Source organism: Hemibagrus wyckioides, linkage group LG11 (assembly GCF_019097595.1).
Source record: "Hemibagrus wyckioides isolate EC202008001 linkage group LG11, SWU_Hwy_1.0, whole genome shotgun sequence".
In the NCBI taxonomy this organism is placed as follows: domain Eukaryota; kingdom Metazoa; phylum Chordata; class Actinopteri; order Siluriformes; family Bagridae; genus Hemibagrus; species Hemibagrus wyckioides.
Genome location: NC_080720.1, coordinates 14,740,881 through 14,762,677, shown reverse-complemented (window position 1 = coordinate 14,762,677; position 21,797 = coordinate 14,740,881). Strand labels below are relative to the sequence as shown.

The 21,797-nt window shown below is 39.6% G+C and overlaps 1 protein-coding gene across 2 annotated transcripts in view; it reads right to left on the bottom strand.

Annotated features, from left to right (window-relative positions):
- srgap3 (SLIT-ROBO Rho GTPase activating protein 3) overlaps positions 1–21,797 on the bottom strand; it is a 129,749-nt gene that overhangs the window by 26,633 nt on the left and 81,319 nt on the right. Inside the window, exons 5-12 of one of the 2 annotated variants that reach the window (XM_058402764.1) lie at positions 20,339–20,524; positions 17,274–17,402; positions 13,483–13,704; positions 9,904–10,005; positions 7,892–8,089; positions 5,917–6,001; positions 3,230–3,257; positions 1,129–1,231 (exon numbers count right to left, since the gene is read on the bottom strand). In XM_058402764.1, coding sequence (XP_058258747.1) covers positions 1,129–1,231; positions 3,230–3,257; positions 5,917–6,001; positions 7,892–8,089; positions 9,904–10,005; positions 13,483–13,704; positions 17,274–17,402; positions 20,339–20,524 — 1,053 coding nt within the window. Of the gene's footprint in view, positions 1–651; positions 683–1,128; positions 1,232–3,229; positions 3,258–5,916; positions 6,002–7,891; positions 8,090–9,903; positions 10,006–13,482; positions 13,705–17,273; positions 17,403–20,338; positions 20,525–21,797 lie in introns of both variants that reach the window. The other variant, XM_058402765.1, reaches the window with a different exon arrangement.

The window sequence follows — 21,797 nt, the reverse complement described above, 5'->3', positions numbered from 1 at the left end:
GTAATCGCTTGTGTCATCACTCTGTTCTCAGCAAGCATATGTTGTGTATTTGTGATCGGCTAATAAGTAATCCTAATGAGGATGTTTGGTCTCTTCCCACCACCAGTACAGTGTAAGTAGAAGTTAAGTTAAGTAAGTAGCCTTTATTTGTCGCATATACATTACAACACAGTGAAATTCTTTCTTTGCATATCCCATCCCTTGGGGTTGAGGTCAGTGCACAGGGTCAGCCATCATGCAGCACCCCTGGAGCATTGAGGGGTTGGGGGCCTTGCTCAAGGGCTCTGTGGTGGCAGCTTGGTGGTGCTGGGGCACCCTGATCTTCCGATCAACAACTCAAAGCCTTAATCGGTTGAGCTACCACCATAAGTAGATGGGTCTGCCATATAGTCTGGCCTTGATTTACAGCTTTATAGGCGACATTTTTATTTTATTTTGCTGGATTTTGAAACAATAATCAAATATCTATTCATGATTCGTTTTACCTTTCTGTTGCTGACACGAAATAGAATGAACCAAAAATACACAGCCCACTGAACTCACTTCTGATTAGACAAGTGAGATCATTTTCATCATCTTCATTTGTTCATCATTAACATAAGAAACCAAAATGACACTTTTTTTTTTCTTTTTTGCTCTGCGCTAATGTACCTGGTGGCGAATACGGGTATTCCTTCTTCCCCTAGGACAGAAAGCAGTGGCGAGAGGAGCAGAGGGGTGAGAAAAGCAAGACAATCACAGATTAGGAAGGAACGACAGGATCGCCATGGAGACGACACTGTCGTCCTGAGTCTCGGAGCGGTTGCTGGAACGGCTCAGGATGCAGTACGGGGTGGCACAAATATCATATAAACACAACTAATCCTGTTTCATTGTAAAACAAACCCCCAAAAGGTAAAGAACAAACAAAAAATAGTGATTTCCGTGTGCCTATTGGTTTTCGTGTGTGAACCGCCACCCTTACAATCTGCATCGTAACTGCCAGGAGAAGAAGGAGGCGTGAGTTACAGGAAGGCACAGAGGGAGGGAGCTAGCGAGCGCAACAAGAAGAAACAGAGGATAAACAGCCTGCGTGCCACAGTCAGCCCTCCATTCCAGTAGAGAGTGCTGTCTATAACAACATGGTACCTTAATGAAGGTCTCCATATTTCCGTTAAACAGCTTATGATTATAGACGGAGCGTGGCCGGGGTTTCCGGAGTTTCTGTGGTTTCGGGGGTAGGGTAGGGGGTCTGGAAAAATGGATACGGCAAAAGAGAAACAAAAACACACGCACACACATACACACACACACACAACACCAAACGCAATGACGTTACACCGTGCAGTCTAAAGTCGAAACCTCAAATCTACGAAAAGGAAATGTTTAAGTAGCTAATGAGATGTTTAAATAAATGACAGTGTTGCTTTGTTTCACCTTAATGAAAAATAATTATGATCTTATTAATGACCCCTAATTAGCCTCATACCAACCGTAAAGAAGGTTTGTGTTCCGCAAGTTAAGTGGCTTTTATAGCAGCCTCGTACAGCAACACACACTGTGCTATGAAGACTCAATTGCTTTCTAGTGTTGTGACAGCACAGACAATCTGATACAACATCACACTGAGCTGCGCTTAGCTGTAAACACCAGGAAAAAAAAAACTACACATGCTGGTGTTTCTGTTTACTTCTGGAGTTACTTCTCAACGTTGGCTCATTCCTTCTACTTGTTTCTTCCTGAGAAAAACTTATTAACTACAACATAGAGTTTTAGACTGTATTTATTCCTGCAAATGCCAAAATGCTTAATTTACCAAATCAGTCTGGTTACTTTTTGGCTATTAATAGCTAAGACATTGTTAATGACTGATATCTAATACTAGTTTTATTACTTATGCTTTGATTAATTAATTTAATGTAGAATATTCTAGAAAAAAAGCTATTTCATGTTATCACTTGTTCTTCCACAAGCATCTTCCGTTTTTTTTACAGTAGCTCATAAGCCAAAAAAACCCTCATATTACCAAGAAAACCACCCCCAGCTTCTTATATTACAAAGAAACTGAAAGTGCTACTAAATCATCTATTCTGCAGACAAAACTTAAAGTTACAGTTTTACCTCTGACTCTGCAGACTTCTAAAATGTCAGAAAACTTCACCTTATTAACGATTACACTCATTTTTAAAGTGTATGAGGATCAATCACCAATGTGTACGCCGTCACTACACACACAATAATGTGTTAGAAGAAGCGCAGTAGCAGCACATGAAAGGAATGACCCACGTAATGCTGCTGTTAAACCCATTTAAAAGATTCCTAGCTGTAAACCTATAAACAGAAGACATTCCTCAATGTAAACTTGGTTAATGGGCCGAGGTCACAGCTGACGAACAGTAAACTTGTGGCGCCGGAGCTGTGGTATGTGCCATAGCACTTTGCTCAGCAGTTCGAGCAGGTTTTCATGAGCACATGCACAGATGGTGGTTGACATCTGCTTGCCAGCGGACTGGTACGGCTTTCTTAACCCTTCTCAGAGAGACGGTATTTAACCTGCCAATGACAGCTCAGGGACAAGTCCTCTTCGACTGCTGTGCAGTTGAGGGCCAAGAAAATAAATATTTGCCTTTCCTTCTAATTCTTTCATTGTCTCTGACTTATTCAGGATTGTTCAAGCTGATGGAAGAGGATGCAAACTGGCTAAGATTTATTTTAATAATAATAATAATTAAAAAAAACAAACATTATTTTTTGAATTGTGTATTTTGAAACATGTGCACAAATAACAGGCACTGGATATTTACACATAAAGTGATAATGGGGAAATTTTAATTATAACATTCTCATTAACTCTCATTATGTCTCCCAGTGCTTCTGGGAGCAAGATAGAAAATGAATAGTAATACTAATAATACTTATAATTATCAATTATTCATTGATGGAGACTCTGTATAAAAGTTGTAAATATTATATTATGGTCATGATTATACTTCTATTTTAACAATCTTTTATCATCTAGCAGTGAATAATGCACTGTGTTTAGTTTAGACATTAAACAGTGGTGATGTCATTATTTCACAGCTCAGTGCAAGCTAAACCAGGAGGGGAGTATCGGCAAAATTGGAATAATCATTTTAGCAGGTATTACTGGATTATTTAGTGTTTAAAGCTTTAATTTCTGCACAATCACATGACGTGTCACTTCAACCAGGAAAAATGCTAGAAAGAATCATTTTCCCAAAAGTTTTACCTTGTCGTTCCACACTCAGCCCTTTCTCCTGCAAAAGAGGGAAAGAAAAAAGAGATCAGAACTATTATAGAGATCTGGTGCTGTGAGCTGTAGAGTTTTGATGGATTGGATGTGGGGCTTTAGTGAAACTGAGCCAGTCTATTGAGAGAAGGATGAATGGATGAACCCTGATATTCAGACAAAGGAGTGCTGTGGTCGCTGTAGAAGCCTTAGCGGATCCCTGTGGGGTGCTAGACGGCTCGCCGGGGTGAGAAACGGGAACGTCTGCATGCGCGTGTGTATGTATGTGGTCAATTATGTGGCGTTTGCGTGTGACAGCTCATTAAATTATTTGCCTGAAACATAGTAATGTGAAAGACTTTAGGGAAGCTGATAGACAGACATGCAGTGCGTCTATCACGTACGCTCCCAGCTGCTATCGCTGGAAAAAATTATGCAAATGGGAAACAAGGGTGTTTCCCTTTAACTAAACTGTGGCACACAAAGGACTAGCTATAAACGAATCAAAGTTTTCAAATAAACAAGAGTTGAACAATTGCTTTGAATAAATCTGATCTATTTTTATCAATGAATCATCAGCATTGCCGTGTATGAAATCGATTAAAATGGAAAGTATCAATGTCTCTTTTATCTTATGCCAAATATAGAAAGAAAAAAACTGTTTTTTTCCTCTGAGTGCTAAAACGCATTCATGTGAAGACAGAGAGCATTTCCTGTCAGTTATTTGCCAGAGAAATAGCTTGGCTGGAGCACCACATTAATACACCCATTATAAAGTGTCCAGCTCTGTTCACCACTTAATGTTCTCTTTATGTAATTCCGTATCCATGAAAGCTCCATGACACCTACTTAGATAATTTTACTCCAAATAATTCGACTTCTGAAAATCTGCATATCCGCCATGAATGTCATTGAAGGTTTTTGCTCAGAGAAAGCTTTGTTTTTTCAGCAGCTAGCTAAGAAGGAAAAAAATGATTCAGCAGTTGCTGTTTGAGAAGGAGGCCGACTGAAAACATCAATCCGTTTTTCAGATCGCTGGAGCGTATCCAAATTAGCTTTTAGACGTTTGGCCATGTCTGTAGACATGGTGGTGACACCAGCTGGTGAGTATCTCATCAGCCGTGAGGACATCACTACAGCTGAGCGCACCTAGTAAGCTAGATCATCTAATGTGCCTAGCATCAATTAGGTGAATAATTAAAAACAGGGGTTGTACCTGCAGCCACCATATGTCTCACACACACACACACATACACACACACACGTTTAGCTTGTGGCCAAAAAAGGACCCAGACGTCTAGCCCTCCCTGTCTGGTGTGATTTGGCGTAATTGAGTGCCGGGGCTGCTCGGTAGCAGGGGGGTATAGTTGTCAGTGAACATCCATACGCATAGCAGGTCTCAGCTGGGTACTCGCACAACGCACCGCCATTAGATTAAGACACAGCCCACCAGCAGCTGCCCAAACGCTCATGCTGATTGATTGGGTGCAAACTGCCCATAATAGAGCTGCCAAAATATCAGGATGAGGCTTTCTCTCTACGGAGAATGGAAAAAGAGCACCTACTTTATTTGCTACGGTGGCCTGCAAGTGCAAAATACAGTAACAAACCAATATATTAATAACAACATTAATAGCAAATTCAAAACCAAACAACAATTGATTGGCTATAGTGTGCACCATGCTCTGGACAGCTGGAGGACATCACAGTAGGAGAAAATGTAACCATAAATAAATGTCCTGATGCTTTTATTTGTGCCAAGGGCATTTAATATGATGTTATTTTAAAATATGCTGTCACAGCATTAATGTGAATATAAATGTTGGGCAAATTCTTGAAGGCATTTCTATAATACACAAAGTGTTACCAAATATATAGTGTTGCATTTAAACAAAAAAAATGTTTGGATGATACTAAAAAATTGTAAAAAATAATTGTAACAAATAATTTTTTATATAAATAAGGTAAATAAATGTTGAAAACTATGTCCAACAATAAACAGGAAAACAAATGTTAAAGATTACATACAAATATGTTAGAAATGTGTATTTTGACAATTTATTATTCTTCATATTTGATCTGTTTTATAGATACTATATGTTTTATATATTTTAGTAAATTATCCAGAACCAATGGAAGCCAGATTATTTAGAAGAAAGTAACATGAGTAACTTTGCAGCAAATCCTTTTTGGTAGGCTAAATACATAAAAGACTAAAAAAAATTCAACCGTCCAATCAGCATCAAGCTTGTCCAGCTCAATAAGGACCTTTCCTTACTGTTTTGATTTAACACTGTTGTGTTTCTGAAATTGCTGTCTCAGGTTTTATTGTATTTGATTTGCTGTCACATTTTTGGTTTTGTTAATGTGATTAGCACTTACACCGTATTACTCACCGTATCAACCCCTTCCCAACTACCGCATTAATATAACAAGCAGTTTAGAATTAGGACCGGGAGAAAAGCCACATTACCATCTGCTTTTAATCACCTGTTTCTACAACAAATGCTCTTTAAAGACCAGGCGTTAGAGGAAGTCATTTAACGACACTCTTCATTAAAGCTCTGGCTCTCTTGGAACGCCGCGGCCTTAATTTGACGTTATCCTGCAGTGACCAAAGTCACAATGAGAGACCTTCGCACAAGGTCTGACACTTGGCATTTAATGCTGGTTATGCAAGCACTCACCTTCCCCCAGCGTCTGCTTCAGGAGGTCGTGCTTGGCCTGCAGTTTAATGATGAGGTTGCTTCCGTTCAGGTACTCTTTAAATTTCTGCAAACATAGATAATGTTAGGGAGCTGGTGATTATAACACAAGCTGACAGCGACACAAAAGGATAGAACTTCTCGCAACGGCGGCGGATCAAACATCGTTTTCTATTTTGCATGGGAAAATTCCGATCTGTTTTCTATGAGGTTTAATTTCCGCTTTTGTTTAGTCACAGAGACTCGTCCTGAGAGTTTTATGATTTCATTTATGATATGAATACGCAAGGCTGTAGACTTTCATTATCAGTGCATGGGTTCAGTCTTCTGTGATTAGATTACAAAGTGATATCTTACATAGTAAATGAAAAATACTTTTTAGAATGTATGCTATATACCCGTGGTCCCAAAGTCAGAGAAAGCCCAGGGGTTCGTGGAAGCATTGCTGGAAAGTCCATGATTTATTTATTTTTGTTACAGATGTGGAATCTAATCCCAATAATCTCAAACTACTGAGTATTTATAGTTTAGTATAGTATTCTAGTATATATTCTTGAACATATACTTTGAAATAAGTAGCTAAAATATACATATAAATAATTAGCAGAATATTTACATCTATTCTCGCTTATCCTACTGGGTCACGGGGAACTTGGAATTTATCCCAGGAGACACGGGGCACAAGACAGGGTACAGTCTGGACAGGATGGCAGTCTTTTACAAGGCACACACACTCTCACACTACGGATAATTTGCCGAACACACAAAAAACACGTCTTTGAGAGGAAACTAGAATAACCGAAGGAAACCAGGAGACACAGGAGAACGTGCAAACTACACACACACGGCAGGGGTGAAAATAAACCCCCCAACCCTGGAAGTGTGAGGCAAATGTGCTAACCACCAAGCCACCGTATCCCCCTAGCAGAATATTTGAACAGTTGTATTAGGTTATAAAATAAATCTATGCTGATGGCATCTAATGAAAGATATTATACAATTAAACAGCTGTACAATGTCTGAGAACTCTGCTATATACTGAACTCCATCTGCAAAATGCTAGTCACAAAAACACATTAGTATAATATCTGATGCCAGACTCTGAGTTTGCCTTTGTCCAACACTGTCCCTTGCTGTTTAAATGTCTGTGCTGAAAGATCAGAGGCATGAGGAAGCCTTTCAGAATGACTGGTGCTCAGGACACTGAGGGATTTTTTTCTGCAGCAGCATGTGAAACACTAAAATAATGCAATATTATGGAAGTATTTTGACGTCTATAGACGTCACTTCCAAATACCAACACACCCCATAGTAAACCCCACCCCCAACACTGATTGACAGGTTTCCATGCAAAGCATCAGAAACGCAAAGTGACTGGCCATTCACATGTGGCTCCATATATGATGCAGAGGAAGTGAAATAGCAAACGGGGTGATTGCTATTGCCATTTCAGTATGACAGGGTCATAACTCATCAGACCTGGGAAATGCATTTGAGCTTGCATTTCCATTTTCCATTCCTATTTGAATTATACGATAATTTATGCATCTACAAACAGAACACACAATTCCAAATACAATTTCTTTTTGTATATAACATTCTATACATCAATAAGTAAAACTAAGACCATATCGACCAGCATGAGCAAACATGTTATAATTAAATTGTTTCATTTAATCACTAATGTGTGCGGATTTAAGGCAGTCTTAGTCATGGACTGAATAAACATTTTTCACTGCAGGTGATCTTATAAACATTTAAACAAATAATTAGTGTCAATACTTTACAATTGGAAACATTACTCATGATTTATGAATGCTGAGGTTCACTGTTATTAATGTCACATTATTAATGTTAATTAATGCAGTAAATCATGGGAAGGGAGCCTGGATATAAAGTATTACCAATAAAACTGCTCCAAACGCACAGCTAGAGGTAGATCAGCTGTCTGACTCACTGTGAAGTAGAAGAGCTCGGTTTCCTGCTGGTTGGAGCGCCGCTTTGCAATGTTCAGCTTGCTCATGTAGCCTTCAGATGCCACTGATTTAATGGACTCTGTGGAGCGGCTGTGCTGGAAGGCATCAGACACGTCAAAGTCCTCCACGGTCAGCATGTCCTGGAGTGTCTGCATTGTCGCATCCAAGGTCTTGCGTACCTGAAAAGGAAAAGAAAAAAAAAAAACATTTTTAAAATCATATAAAAATCTTTAGGTTCAAGTTTCCATCAAAAAAGAGTTGATGCTATATAACTAGAATAAATTTTCTGGGCATATCGTCCACATTTCCACTTTCTTACCATATACGTAGTACACAGTTATAAAAAGGGGATTGATTTATAATCACACTCCGGTGTCAGCAAGATGAGGAGGGGCTTCCTTTCCTCTCAAGGTTTCTTCCTCATATTATCTCCGAGAGTTTTTCCTTGCCACCATAACCTCTAGCTTTCTCGTTAGGGATAAATATAATATTTATAATTTGCATCCTGAATTGATATATTCCTGTAAAGCTGCTTTGAGGCAATATTCATTGTTTAAAGTGTTATACAAATACAACTGAACTGAATATTTAAATGTTGTAGGTTTGCCATGCCACATTGTAGTGTATATTATGTTTTTATTAGGCACAGCCTCTGTATATGTTAGAATATAAGCAAGAATGATATAGTAAGCATTAAAAGGTTTATGATTGAGGCCTCGCCCAGCCGTCTTTTCATTTCTCATTTTTAACGTTACCCTGACAGTTTGTTCAATCCACCCTGAAAATTCCCACACCATGACCATAAGCCTAGCTCTGGAGGACAGACTCCTGAAATGACCCTAGGCTGAAATATCACTCATGTGAACGGCTGAAAATGAGTGCTGTCTGACTACAACACAGACGATATGTAAAACTGCCCCAGGACTCTATTGTGAAGCTCTCAGATTAATGTAGCATATTCCCTCCCTGACACAAATCGTCCATTATGGCCTGGTTATGAGACATACAGCGATAAGGGCTGGATGGAGTCATCAATATGAGCAGGTTGGGCTATTATGGAGTCGATTATCATCTGCGTAACGCTTAGTAGGAAATCGCGACATGTCGCCTTCCACTACCCAGCCGCATAGAAACGCTTTCATGAATTCAACTCTTTCACGCCGAAAAGAAAAAAAAAACATTATTAGCAGAAAGGGGAAAGCTAAAAATACACCCCGTTCCCACAGACAACGAATTGAATCATGGAAATTAAATCAGTGTGGTTGTCAATGTGATGCATGTTGCTGAGTGCTTCAGAAACAACAGAGCCTGAGAAACTTTTCTGAGTAAATCTACAGGGTTCTATAGAGCACACTTGGTCAAAGTTACCATCTGGCAATGCTACAGTGAAGAACAAGTGCACAGCTTAATTGAAAGCCTCAGCCTGGATGTTTCTGCCATCATCCTCAAGTTATTCAGGATTCTGTGAAGAGAAAATCTTTTCCACTACATCAAAAATGAATAAGCTAACTTTGTTAACTTATTCATATAACACAAACAGATGGGACTTAAAATGGAGACGGATACTATCAAGACACTTCGATGTTTAAGTAATATAAATATCTGAAGCGTCGACTTGCCTCAGCTTGCTTTTCCTATTTATTTAGCCTTGATTTCCAAGAGACCTGGCATCCTTTCCTTCAAGATTGAGATTGAGGTGGCATTTATTTCCTGGGTCTATCCTGTGTACCCTTTCTGAGTGCTGATTCAAAGGTCAGCTGATGTCTGGCTCAATTTATCTGCGTCATGTTTTTCTCTAATTGAACTGATCCATACAGTGCATGACACCAATTAGACTAGAGATAATTACATGGACAAATCAAAATCTCTAGTCGATTAATAAATACTAATTAGGACACTGAGTGTGGGTTTTAGCTGTACATGGTGCAGACTAATGACATGGGGTAAAAGGTACAGATTTTGTGTAAATGTTTGATTCAGAGACGTGGCTCACCTCCTCGTTCTCGATCTTGAGTGTAGCCAGGCGCGACTGCAGCTGATGGTAGCGCATCAGGAGCTCTGTCTGGACTGGCTGCTGAGCACTCACCTGGCACACCTGATACACACACACACACGCTCATAAAATGGTGGTCTTCTGACATTCATCATTAGGCTTTACTTCACACACATTTCATGTAAGACTTTACTGCATGCAGAGTAATCTCTCAGTCGTTGGTGCTGGACAGGCAGCTTCATGGATGCACCCTCCACACCTTGCCGTATCTATTTTCTTCTTTTACTCTCTAATTTAAGCTAATAAAAGGTACAAATGTGGTCCTCAGACCTATTATGTAGCTTAAATAATTGCAAAGGAGCACTACATTCACGTTTCTAAGGTAAAAGATATAAATGTACCCTTCATCTTAGCAATCTGGTGACAAGGAGAAGTGCAAACCGATGGTCTGTTTAACATTACATACTGGTTTTTTTTTTAACTCAGTGTCATATTGCATACAGATCTAAAATCTAAGAATAAAATTGTAGTCTTTTTACAGAATGATACACTGCATGGTAAAGAAGAAAAAAAAACAACATAAGAGCTTTTCACACTGCTCTTAACCCTGTTTAAAACCTCACTTTTAACCCCCGATAGAGGAACACTTCACACTGAGAAATTTAGAAGCAGGGTTAGTATAACTTAGTATAATAAGGTTACGAAACCTCTCTCTAGCAGCACTTCTGTGGTGTTAACCCCGCATTGTGTTGCCAAACGTGTACAATGTGAACTGACGTGGTGTTTAAGTGTTAGGACTAGAGGCTTAGCAACAGACATCCAATCAGAAACTGAACAGCAGGTGCCTCATATCACATGCTTTGTACAGTCATAGAGAAGGTGCGTGTTGCGTAAACAGTCGTTGCAGCGTTTGAGGGGAAAAATAAAAAATAATGATGAGATTAGGATGGAGCAGTAAACAATGATTCTACTGGACAGAAACATTCATTTAAATTGCTCCTATGTATTTTCTTTTGTCTTGCATCTCATGAGGCTTAAAACAGCCAAGCAGTATATTCTCAACGATGCACACAAGCCGCTATTTAAAGAGGTCATGTGCTGGATTTATCCGCCAAATATACACTATATTGCCAAAAGTATTCGCTCACCCATCCAAATAATCAGAATCAGGTGTTCCAATCACTTCCATGGCCACAGGTGTATAAAATCAAGCACCTAGGCATGCAGACTGTTTTTACAAACATTTGTGAAAGAATGGGTCGCTCTCAGGAGCTCCAGCGTGGAGCTGTGATAGGATGCCACCTGTGCAACAAATCCAGTCGTGAAATTTCCTCGCTCCTAAATATTCCACAGTCAACTGTCAGCTGTATTATAAGAACGTGGAAGTGTTTGGGAACGACAGCAACTCAGCCACGAAGTGGTAGGCCACGTAAACTGACAGAGCGGGGTCAGCGGATGCTGAGGCGCATAGTGCGAAGAGGTCGCCAACTTTCTGCAGAGTCAATCGCTACAGACCTCCAAACTTCATGTGGCCTTCAGATTAGCTCAAGAACAGTGCGCAGAGAGCTTCATGGAATGGGTTTCCATGGCCGAGCAGCTGCATCCAAGCCATACATCACCAAGTGCAATGCAAAGCGTCGGATGCAGTGGTGTAAAGCACGCCGCCACTGGACTCTAGAGCAGTGGAGACGCGTTCTCTGGAGTGACGAATCGCGCTTCTCCATCTGGCAATCTGATGGACGAGTCTGGGTTTGGCGGTTGCCAGGAGAACGGTACTTGTCTGACTGCATTGTGCCAAGTGTAAAGTTTGGTGGAGGGGGGATTATGGTGTGGGGTTGTTTTTCAGGAGCTGGGCTTGGCCCCTTAGTTCCAGTGAAAGGAACTCTGAATGCTTCAGCATACCAAGACATTTTGGACAATTCCATGCTCCCAACTTTGTGGGAACAGTTTGGAGCTGGCCCCTTCCTCTTCCAACATGACTGTGCACCAGGGCACAAAGCAAGGTCCATAAAGACATGGATGACAGAGTCTGGTGTGGATGAACTTGACTGGCCTGCACAGAGTCCTGACCTCAACCCGATAGAACAGCTTTGGGATGAATTAGAGCGGAGACTGAGAGCCAGGCCTTCTCATCCAACATCAGTGTGTGACCTCACAAATGCGCTTCTGGAAGAATGGTCAAAAATTCCCATAAACACACTCCTAAACCTTGTGGACAGCCTTCCCAGAAGAGTTGAAGCTGTTATAGCTGCAAAGGGTGGACCGAAGTCATATTGAACCCTATGGATTAGGAATGGGATGTCACTTAAGTTCATATGCGAGTCAAGGCAGGTGAGCGAATACTTTTGGCAATATAGTGTGTATATATATATATATATATATATATATATATATATATATATATATATATGCAAATAAGAAACTTAACCCAGGAATGTACAGTGTGAAATAAGATTATGAATTAGCCAGGATGAACTCAAGTCAAATCAAGAAGCCTTTATTGTCATTTCAACCGTACATAGCTGACGCAGTACACAGTGAAATGAAACAACATTTCTCCAGGACCAACTGAACTGTTAACCACACTGAACTATGAGCAGTGTGAAACAGAAAACAAGATACCCCAGGATTCTTTTTTACCCAGGGTTTACTATTTCAAAATCCCAAAGCCCTACTTTTTCACAGCTGAAATTTAACACTAGAAAGCAGCTTTTATGGGAGGTGGAGCTCAAGTGGTTAAGGCTCTGGGTTGTTGAGTGGAGGATTGGGGTTCAAGCTCCAGCACTGCTAAGCTGCCACTATTGGATCCTTGAGCAAGGCCCCTAACCCAAGCCCTGCTCCAGGGGTGCTGCATCACGACTGACCCTGTGCTTTGATTCCAACCCTAAAAGAATGGGATATGTGCAGAAAGAATTTCAATGTAAAGTATGTGTGACAAATAAAGGCCACTTAGCTTGTTTATTAGCTGCTCATAGTTAGTCACATATTAGCTTGTCATAAATGGTTTTTTTTTTGGTTCCAAAGTTAAATAGTAGTAGGCGCATGCTAGACTTTGTGCTAGCTGTATTAATATATTAAAATCAAATATTGTGCTGTTGTTCGTTGCTTGCTGTCACTGAAATTGCAGCTTGGTGTCACCTGTGGGTTGGTCCCTTGCTGGTGTGAACATGGGGTAGGAAAACCGAAATATTATTTTCCAAAATAATTTGTTTTTTTAAGAACTTTATCAAGTAGAATTTCTACAATGGTCACCAGAAGGCAGTTTGAGAAGCATGGATGCAAAATCAGGTGCAGGCTATGAATAATAGATTTTTCTAGAAGTTCATAGTATATAATTGTGTATATATATGTGTGTGTATATATATGTGTGTGTATATATATATATATGTGTTTGTTTATTGTTATATATTGTTATATAATAATTAAAGTCTCTGTATTTTTCCACAGAATTGTAAGAAAATTTTGAAATGCACTTTCTGACATGTCACTTTTGGAGTTGCTGAGATATGCCACACAGGTTTCAGAACTACACACAGTAAACTTCAGATTAGATGTTGTGGTTATGTCCAGTTCTCTCACCTCATCTCCCATGTGAGGCAGATACTCAAAGCGCATTGGAGGACAGAACACCTGGTTGTACATATCCATGATCTTGTGCTTGTCACTACGGGAGTCCAGGTTGTCCACGGCGCTCTCGATCAGGTCCAGACCTTCATGGCGAGAAGTCTCCAGGTTGTATTCAGCAGACAGATAGGTCCTAAACATGCGTGCCAGGCTGGCATGATAACCGAGGTCACAGCACTGGAGGACAAAAAAAGGAGGAGGTTTCAAAGACCTAGCAAAGCATTAGCATGTAGCTAGCTCATTTCTGTTCGCTATGGTAACGATTTTCAAGTATATCCATTTCAGTTCGGTTCATTAGTGCCAACAATTTGTAAGAAATTCTGTGCTGCAGTTGATTATTTTTAATTCACTGTTTTATACAGACACTTAACTTTGAATAACAGTAGGAGTCAAAAGACATGAATTGGCCTGAAGAAGGAAACAGAGCAAAATGAGGCCTTTAACGCACATTTAGAAGTACAAGCACAGTGGGATAGCCAGTTTAATTAGTTTCAGTGTTAAAAAATTGCATAAACTAACCTAATTTAGAAGAAGGTTTTAAATACGCTGCAGGGAAACAAACATGTCTGTGAATCATTATATGAGTGTTTTAATGAAGAGGAGTCGGCTAGCTCTCCTGAGCCATAAATCCATCCATTAGGCTCAATTAGGTGTTTGAGTAAACTGGCACATGAGCTCATTTGAATAACCTGATTATAAGATACCTTAGAGCTTTAGTTGTGTGTATTTCAATACAACCAGAATACAGTGCATGCTCCTGTGTCACTGATTGTGATCCTGAGTATCATGAGGGAAACTGGTCACAAATATTTGCCTGGTATTGGATCAGTAATGACATATCACTCAGTCTGATTCATTAATGTGAATGTTTTAAGATTTTTATGTTACACAACCACACATGACCACAGGCATGGGTTATCAGTACAGCACACTGATTTCAGACCTGAAATATTTCACACAACTAAGCTGATAATCAGCTGATAATTCTGATAAATCAAATCTCTAAAATGAAAATAATGGGATTGGTATTTACATCACCACTGTCATGTATGTAAATAAAGTAAACTGATGTCAAGCATCAAGTTAAACAAATTTAACTGATATACAGTTTGCTCTGTCTTTTGATCCTTCCTTCCTTTCCCACTCCCTCCCTCCCTCACTTCCTTTTTGTTTCTTTCCTTCGTCCCTTACTTCCTTTTTTGCTTCCTTCCTTCGTCCCTCACTTCCTTTTTTGCTCCCTTCATTCCTTTCTTCCTTCCTCCCTTCCTTCCTTCTTTCCGTCCTTCCTTCCTTCCATCCTTCCTTCCTTCGTTTTCCAATGCCCACATACTCTGCCCTTTCACATAATAGACTAGCATATCCTTCTGTAGGCATTAGGCCATCCACTACATCTCATGCTACATCACAGATCAGCTGCACTTGGAGGAGAATGCTAAGTGTCCTTTTCCATATCCATGTGAAAACCTGATTCTGGCCAGTGTTGTTTTGAATGTCAGGAAGGCGAGTATGCCTCCCACCCAGACAGCATGCAAGATTTTCCTCTCCTGGTCTCCTGGTCATGGTTGTCTGTGGTATCATTGGCATGTGATCTCTAGACGATAGAGAGAACGACTGTTTCAGCTCTACCTTTCAGCCCAGTGACAATAAAGGAGCTTACATTTCCTCCTCTTCTCATTGCTTCCTGTTGGATTTTGAATGATAGACCAACACGCCACCAATGTTGAATGTCTATCATGAGAGTAAAGAAATCAGACGTAGCAGCCAATCACAGTTCTACACGAGAGAACAGGATCAATAGAGCCAACTGCCCCAATTTACCCAGCAGAGGGAATTATGAAACTGTCAAAATTCCCCTGATTCACCTTGCCTATGAAATATAAAGACCCAGTAAACAGCTGTGTGTGTGTGTGTGCGCGTGTGTGTGTGTGTACTGTATTAGTCTTTGTTTATACACGGCAGAGTGACTCTATTATAAAGTCTGCTGTGATTGAAGGCACGGGTGGCCAAGTACCACGACTCCACTGGTCATGAAATAACTTCCACTATGAGCTGTACACAGGCTGCAACATTAAAATCCTGCCACATGCTTTAATGCTCAGTCCAGGTTTTAAGCTTCAGGATTTACTGAGACACCACTGCTAGTGTGGTTGCAAGGTTGTGATGACTTTACCGCAAAAAAAATTAAAGGCCTGAGAACCTGAGTCATGCCATAAGGACCACATGAATTTCTGTGCTTTGAGGTGGCTTCTGTAGCACACTCTCACAAAATCTATATATTTGGGCTTAATATAATTTGAGTTTAGAATATTAATGCAAACAAATTCTCTATTTCTCCCTTGTTATGTATTAATGAGGAGAGAAGATAAAGTGTACATAATATTCATGCATATTAATAATCTTTTGTAAAATAAATAGCCCTTAGGCACCGGGTGCACTGGGTAGTGTTTTTGTTCTGTCTCACAGCTCCAAGGTCTCTGGTTTAATCCGAAGCTCTGATTACTGTGTGTGGGATTTCTATGTAGGTTTGTCATGGGTTTCTTACTGGGTTCTCTGGTTGTCCCAGTACAAAAACCTGCTTGTAGGTGAACTGGCTATGTTGTGTACGTGTGTGTGTGTGTGTGTGTACGCAACTGGTGCATAGAGATGGAGTTGTGTCCAATCCCAGGTGTATTTCTGCCTCACACCTAGTGTTCAGGATCCATCACCACTCTGATCAGGGGAATGAATGAAAGACTGAATGACTTTGACTAATCGACACATACCTAGGCTTTTACTAGATCACATGGAAATGGCTTAGATCTCCTCCCCATGTGTGTGTGTACGTTCATGTGTGTGTGTACGTTCATGTGTGTTTGGCTTGTTTGCAATCTCATGGGATACATGTGCAAAGAAAAAAACAGAAATGCACTGCTGTACCATGACCCTGTCTCTCTCTCTCTGTCTGTCTCTCCCTGCATCTCTCTCTCTCTTTTTCTCTGTCTCTCTCTCACTCTCCCTCTCTTCATCTCTGTCTCTCTCTCCATCTCTCTCTTTCTGTCTTTCTCTCTCTGTCTCTCTCTCTCTCTCTCTCTCTTCATCTCTGTCTCTCTCTCCATCTCTCTCTTTCTGTCTTTCTCTCTCTGTCTCTCTCTCTCTCTCTCTCTCTCTCTCTCTCTTCATCTCTGTCTCTCTCTCCATCTCTCTCTTTCTGTCTTTCTCTCTCTGTCTCTCTCTCTCTCTCTTCATCTCTGTCTCTCTCTCCATCTCTCTCTTTCTGTCTTTCTCTCTCTGTCTCTCTCTCTCTCTCTCTCTCTCACACACACACACACACACAAAGTAAATGGTCAGTATAGCAAATCTGTGTTTTTCTCACTGTCACTGAAGTTTATTTCTGACCCTTATGATCATCGCATTACCAAGCATAACTAACTCCTGTGGGCAGATTATAAGCTTAAAATCAACTCAACTAGTTTTAATTTAAGTAAACATCTGCTAAGTAAGAATAAATAATACTGGAATTATAACATGATGCAGCAGCAGTGGGTGCCAGAATCACAACGCCAGAGAGGGTATAATTATGCAAAGCAGAGAAAATAAAGTCTGTGAAAAACATTCGGAGGAAATAACATAGAACGGCTTTAGCGAGACCCAGTACCCACAATGCAACGGGAAACAGATGGAGTCCCCTGCAGTTTTAACTGTGTCAAACAAACACTTATACATCCAAGCCAACGTACACAAACACATGTCTCATGTGGCATACTCACGTCAATCATGTCGGAGACGTCGTGAATGTAGTATTTTGCCACTACGGCATTGGTGGCTGCCAGATTCAATAAATAGTCGTTGCGAGCTTTTGTGCATTTCAGCTTGTTTTCTGAATACTTGGCTTGTCTCTGAAAAAGAAAGAAGAAAACAGAGGGGAAACATGTATTCATTTAGGTACTTTGAAGTATACGAGGTTCATTATACACTGATCGAGCAGTGCTCCAAGAGTGAAGATATTTCCTAAAACTTAACTGCGACTATCACTCCATCACTCCACTCATCTGCGTTCAACACCTACTCCAGTTCCTAACCAGAAACGCTTGCTATTATAGACACAATCAGTGCTCACTGGAGAATGCTACATTTTACTGGTGGAGAGCATGGAGCCAAAACGCATGCAAATCGGGGTTATTCCACCAAATACTGATTTCTTAATGTTATTTAGCCAAAGCATTAACACAATTTGTTTACAAATTATTTGCATTTTGTTTTATTTGAGTTATTAAAGCTCTGCAAATTCTGCATGATCTTGGGTTATTTTGATGTGTTGTCATTTCCTTTAAATATACACTCTAAATAACAATAGTTATATTTTGAATTTAGGAGAAATATTGTCAGCAGTTCACAAAAAATGAAACAAAACTGTTCATCTCACCAATACATGCACCTGTAGGAAAAAAACATAAGAAAATGATTTTGCAGTGGTCTCTTATCATTTTCTGGAGTTGTATATATATATATATATATATATATATATATATATATATATATATATATATATATATAAATTCAAATCCAGTTGTGTTCCTCTTCATGAAGATCCCAAGGCATCCAGCTGGACTCTGCTTCATGAAGATGTGCACCCCCATGTGCACTTTAAAGATGACAACCTCCTCATCAGTACACAAAGTATCATTCTACATATGCTGAAACTCCATCATTGAGCATCTGAAGGTTTTGGCATGGAGGAGTTGGTGTTGTAGCTATAATGAATTCAGATGTTGAGCTAATTTATGAGCTGCTCAGGAGCTCCTGGTTACACAAATGACTGTATATGATTGTAAAAAGGACATTATTCATAATCACACTCTCCGGTGTTTATGCTAATTCACACTCTCCGGGTCACCCAAATGAGGATGGGTTCCCTTTTGAGTTTGGTTCCTTTCAAGGTATCTTCCTCTTACCATCTAAGGGAGTTTTTCCTTGCCACAGTTGCCTCAGGCTTGCTCATTAGGGATTAATACAAATAAGTTTAAATATAAGTCTCATATTAATCTTGAACTTTTTTGTCTAATATTAATCTTAAGCTTTTGAACATTCCATATTCATATTCATCATCCAGTTCATATAAATTCACCGTACCACGTTCAGATCTATCACTGTATTCAATCACTATATTCAGATACTACTTTTTATATATTTTAGCTATTATTTTTTTTATTGCAGTTTCCCACCATATTTGCCCTATATGTATCTTTATTTTATTCTAGCTTATTTTTATTCTTTTACCTTAGTGTTAATTGGCTCTATTTTTATATCAAGGACTGTATATGTGGCAAATATCATTTGAATTTGAAAATGAAAAGGACAAAGATTTCACCGGAAGCAGCTTTAAGTGAAATCAAATCAATGTGTGTTATCTAGCGAGCTATCATATGGGCTTCTTTGGGATCGATGTCCGCTAACAGAGCAAATGTAAACAAAACATTTGTCCACATTGTGTCTGAAATATCAGTTATTTGATATTGATTCCTTTTATACAATATAAAGATTTACAAGGGATATAAAAGGGATATTACATGGGTGCAAATAGCTACAATTAACCACACCTATTAATTAGTTAAGATATCGTTTAACTAACCACCTCCTTCTCTTGTTATAATATAAATATAAACTGATATGATATAATGTGATGTTTTTACATGACATAAATCTTCCTCTCTTTCAAAATCATCAGCTCTGTTTAAATCTTCATCTAGATTTCAGATGGCGGTCATTTCATCACGACACAGTACACAACATGCCGGTTTCTTGTGAGGAGGCTGTAGGTGCTGACTCTGTGGCATGCTGAACAGAGCTCCACTTACACTGAACCTCATCTGCTGAACCGCTCCAGCTGGGAGGTGCTGAATTTTTTATCAAAAAGAATCAGCGCTCATGGTTAAACATAAAAACCATTCGACTCCTCGTAATAAATACTTAAAGCATGTACAAACTGCAGTCACGTTCGATCTAATGAATCTGGATCACATGTCATTTTACATGAAGTCATCAAAATGTCCACACTCAGACTCGTTAGACAGTATGACTATTTGTATTTATAGCTGAACCGTTAGCTCTGCGTCATCTTTTTGCCCTCCTCTTATCGAAAGTACAGGAGTGGTCTGAATTTATTTTTTAGTATTATCAGAGTTGTGTTGTCAGTGATGTTCAGTCGCAATGTCACTAAATCAGATGTGACACATAACCAAAGAATCCATTTCCATTATCCTTTTTTGTCGATGAGATCAAAATCTCATGGTGCACTTGTATCTTAATTCATTAATTAATTAGTTTTTATTTGAAATCTGCACGATAAATCAGAATTTGGCTGTGTATCCCTGTTCAGCATTCCCGATTCTGTCCATTTGAGGCTTAGATATTAAGGGCATTAAAAAGCTTATGTAAAAAAAAAAAAAAACAACCTAACAAAAGATTCAGATTTTAGCAGAATCATAATCTAAGCACTCAGAATTCTAGTCTTTGTGAAGGAATTACAGCTTAGGTCACTGAGCTGATGTGGTGCATGTTAATGTAGTGTATGAGAGTCCACACATCCCATCTAAACTAGCTCCTCTATGTCTTACTCAAATCAAGCTTTCAGGAGTCTGATGGATTCCCAACAGTAAACAGTAAACAGCGTGGAGGATGAAGAGCAGCTCCTTCATCAGCTTTTGTTAAAGAGCTCCTTCAAAATGTCACCTACTTAAGCAGACATGAAGTCTGTGAACAGACGCACCTCATCTCAAGCCAATTAAACTGTCATGATGAGACACTGATGATGGCTCAAATGGCCTGTTCTCACCTTCTCCTTCATCTTCTCAATCTTCCTGACAGAGCTGCGGCGCTGAGCGCGCTCCTCGTGCCGCAGGAGATTGACGTTCAGGTCGCCGGATTTGCTGTACTGTTTCTCCTCCTGCTTCTCTGCGTCCTTCAGCTTGCTCTCGGCACTGATGCTCTCCGTGTGGTACATGTGGTACGTCTTCATCACCTAAAGGGGGCAGTGAGGAAGCAGAAGGGAAACAAAGAAGTCATCTAAGGTCCAATTTGAAAATCATATGACACTGGGTGTGTATGTGCGGAAAACACTAAAACATTTATACCCTACGCTTGGAAAGACAACCAAAAGTGGCCCGATATTCTTCGTGTAGTCTCAGGGTCATATATGATTGAAGAAAAGAGTTTAGTGGCACAGATACAGCTGTCACCTCCAGGACAAAGAAAGCGATTTTGAACGTGAATGATAATGAATGAAGAAAGCGGCTCTCTCTGTGCGCATCCAATAGCTAAAATTTAGGTTTCCCAGCTGCTTGTTCTAATATTGTTGCAATACTTGTTTGTAATTAGATAACTGCTTTTCTGCTGCACAGTTTAACCAGATATTCAGATATTAGCCAGATATAGAGCTCTTGGTTTCTGTTGTAGAAAGGACATTATTTACATTTACAATATTTACTGTCCAGTGTCACCCAAATAGGATGAGTTCCCTTCTGGGTCTGGTTCCTCTCATATCATCTCAGGGAGTTTTCACTTGCCACTGTCGCCTCAGGCTTGCTCATTAGGAATAAATGTTAGGCTATAAATGTTAGGGATAAATAGTAACTTTAAACTTTATACATTTATACATGTTTCTATACTTTTGTAAAGCTGCTTTGAGAAAATGTCCACTGTTAAAAGCGCTATACAAATAAATTGAATTGAACTGAATTGAATATTCTCATTGTGATGGTATAAGCATAAATAAGACCTCCCCATTTCTGTAACTCCTGCTGAAAATCACCCAGCCCCTTTCTCTGTAGCTCTAGAGTCAGACACTGCCTTGAAATGAAGCATACATTATGAGCAACTTCATCCCTTAAGTGCTACAGAGGGTCCAGTTAAAGAAGATCACTGCTCCCTTTGCAACTCCAGAAGCAGTTAATTCTATAAATATGTATTCCTTGGAGCTGGCAAATCAAGAATAAAGAGTCCTACTCATTTCTTGTACTGATCACAGGATCAGATTAACATTAATGATCTATTTCTAGATTACAGTTGGAAAATTGTCCAACTGTGTAAGAATTTAGCGTTAGCACGGGTGGATGAATGATAATTCTATGAGTAAGCTCACTAAATAAGTGAAATCTCTCATGTGCTGCCCAGTCCCATGATTGTACTTCCAGTAACCTAATTAGAGTCTTAAAATGCTAGAATAATGTAATAAAATTTGACATGCTAGTTAGTGACATGCATTCATTAAGTGCAGTTAATATCCTTTTCTACAA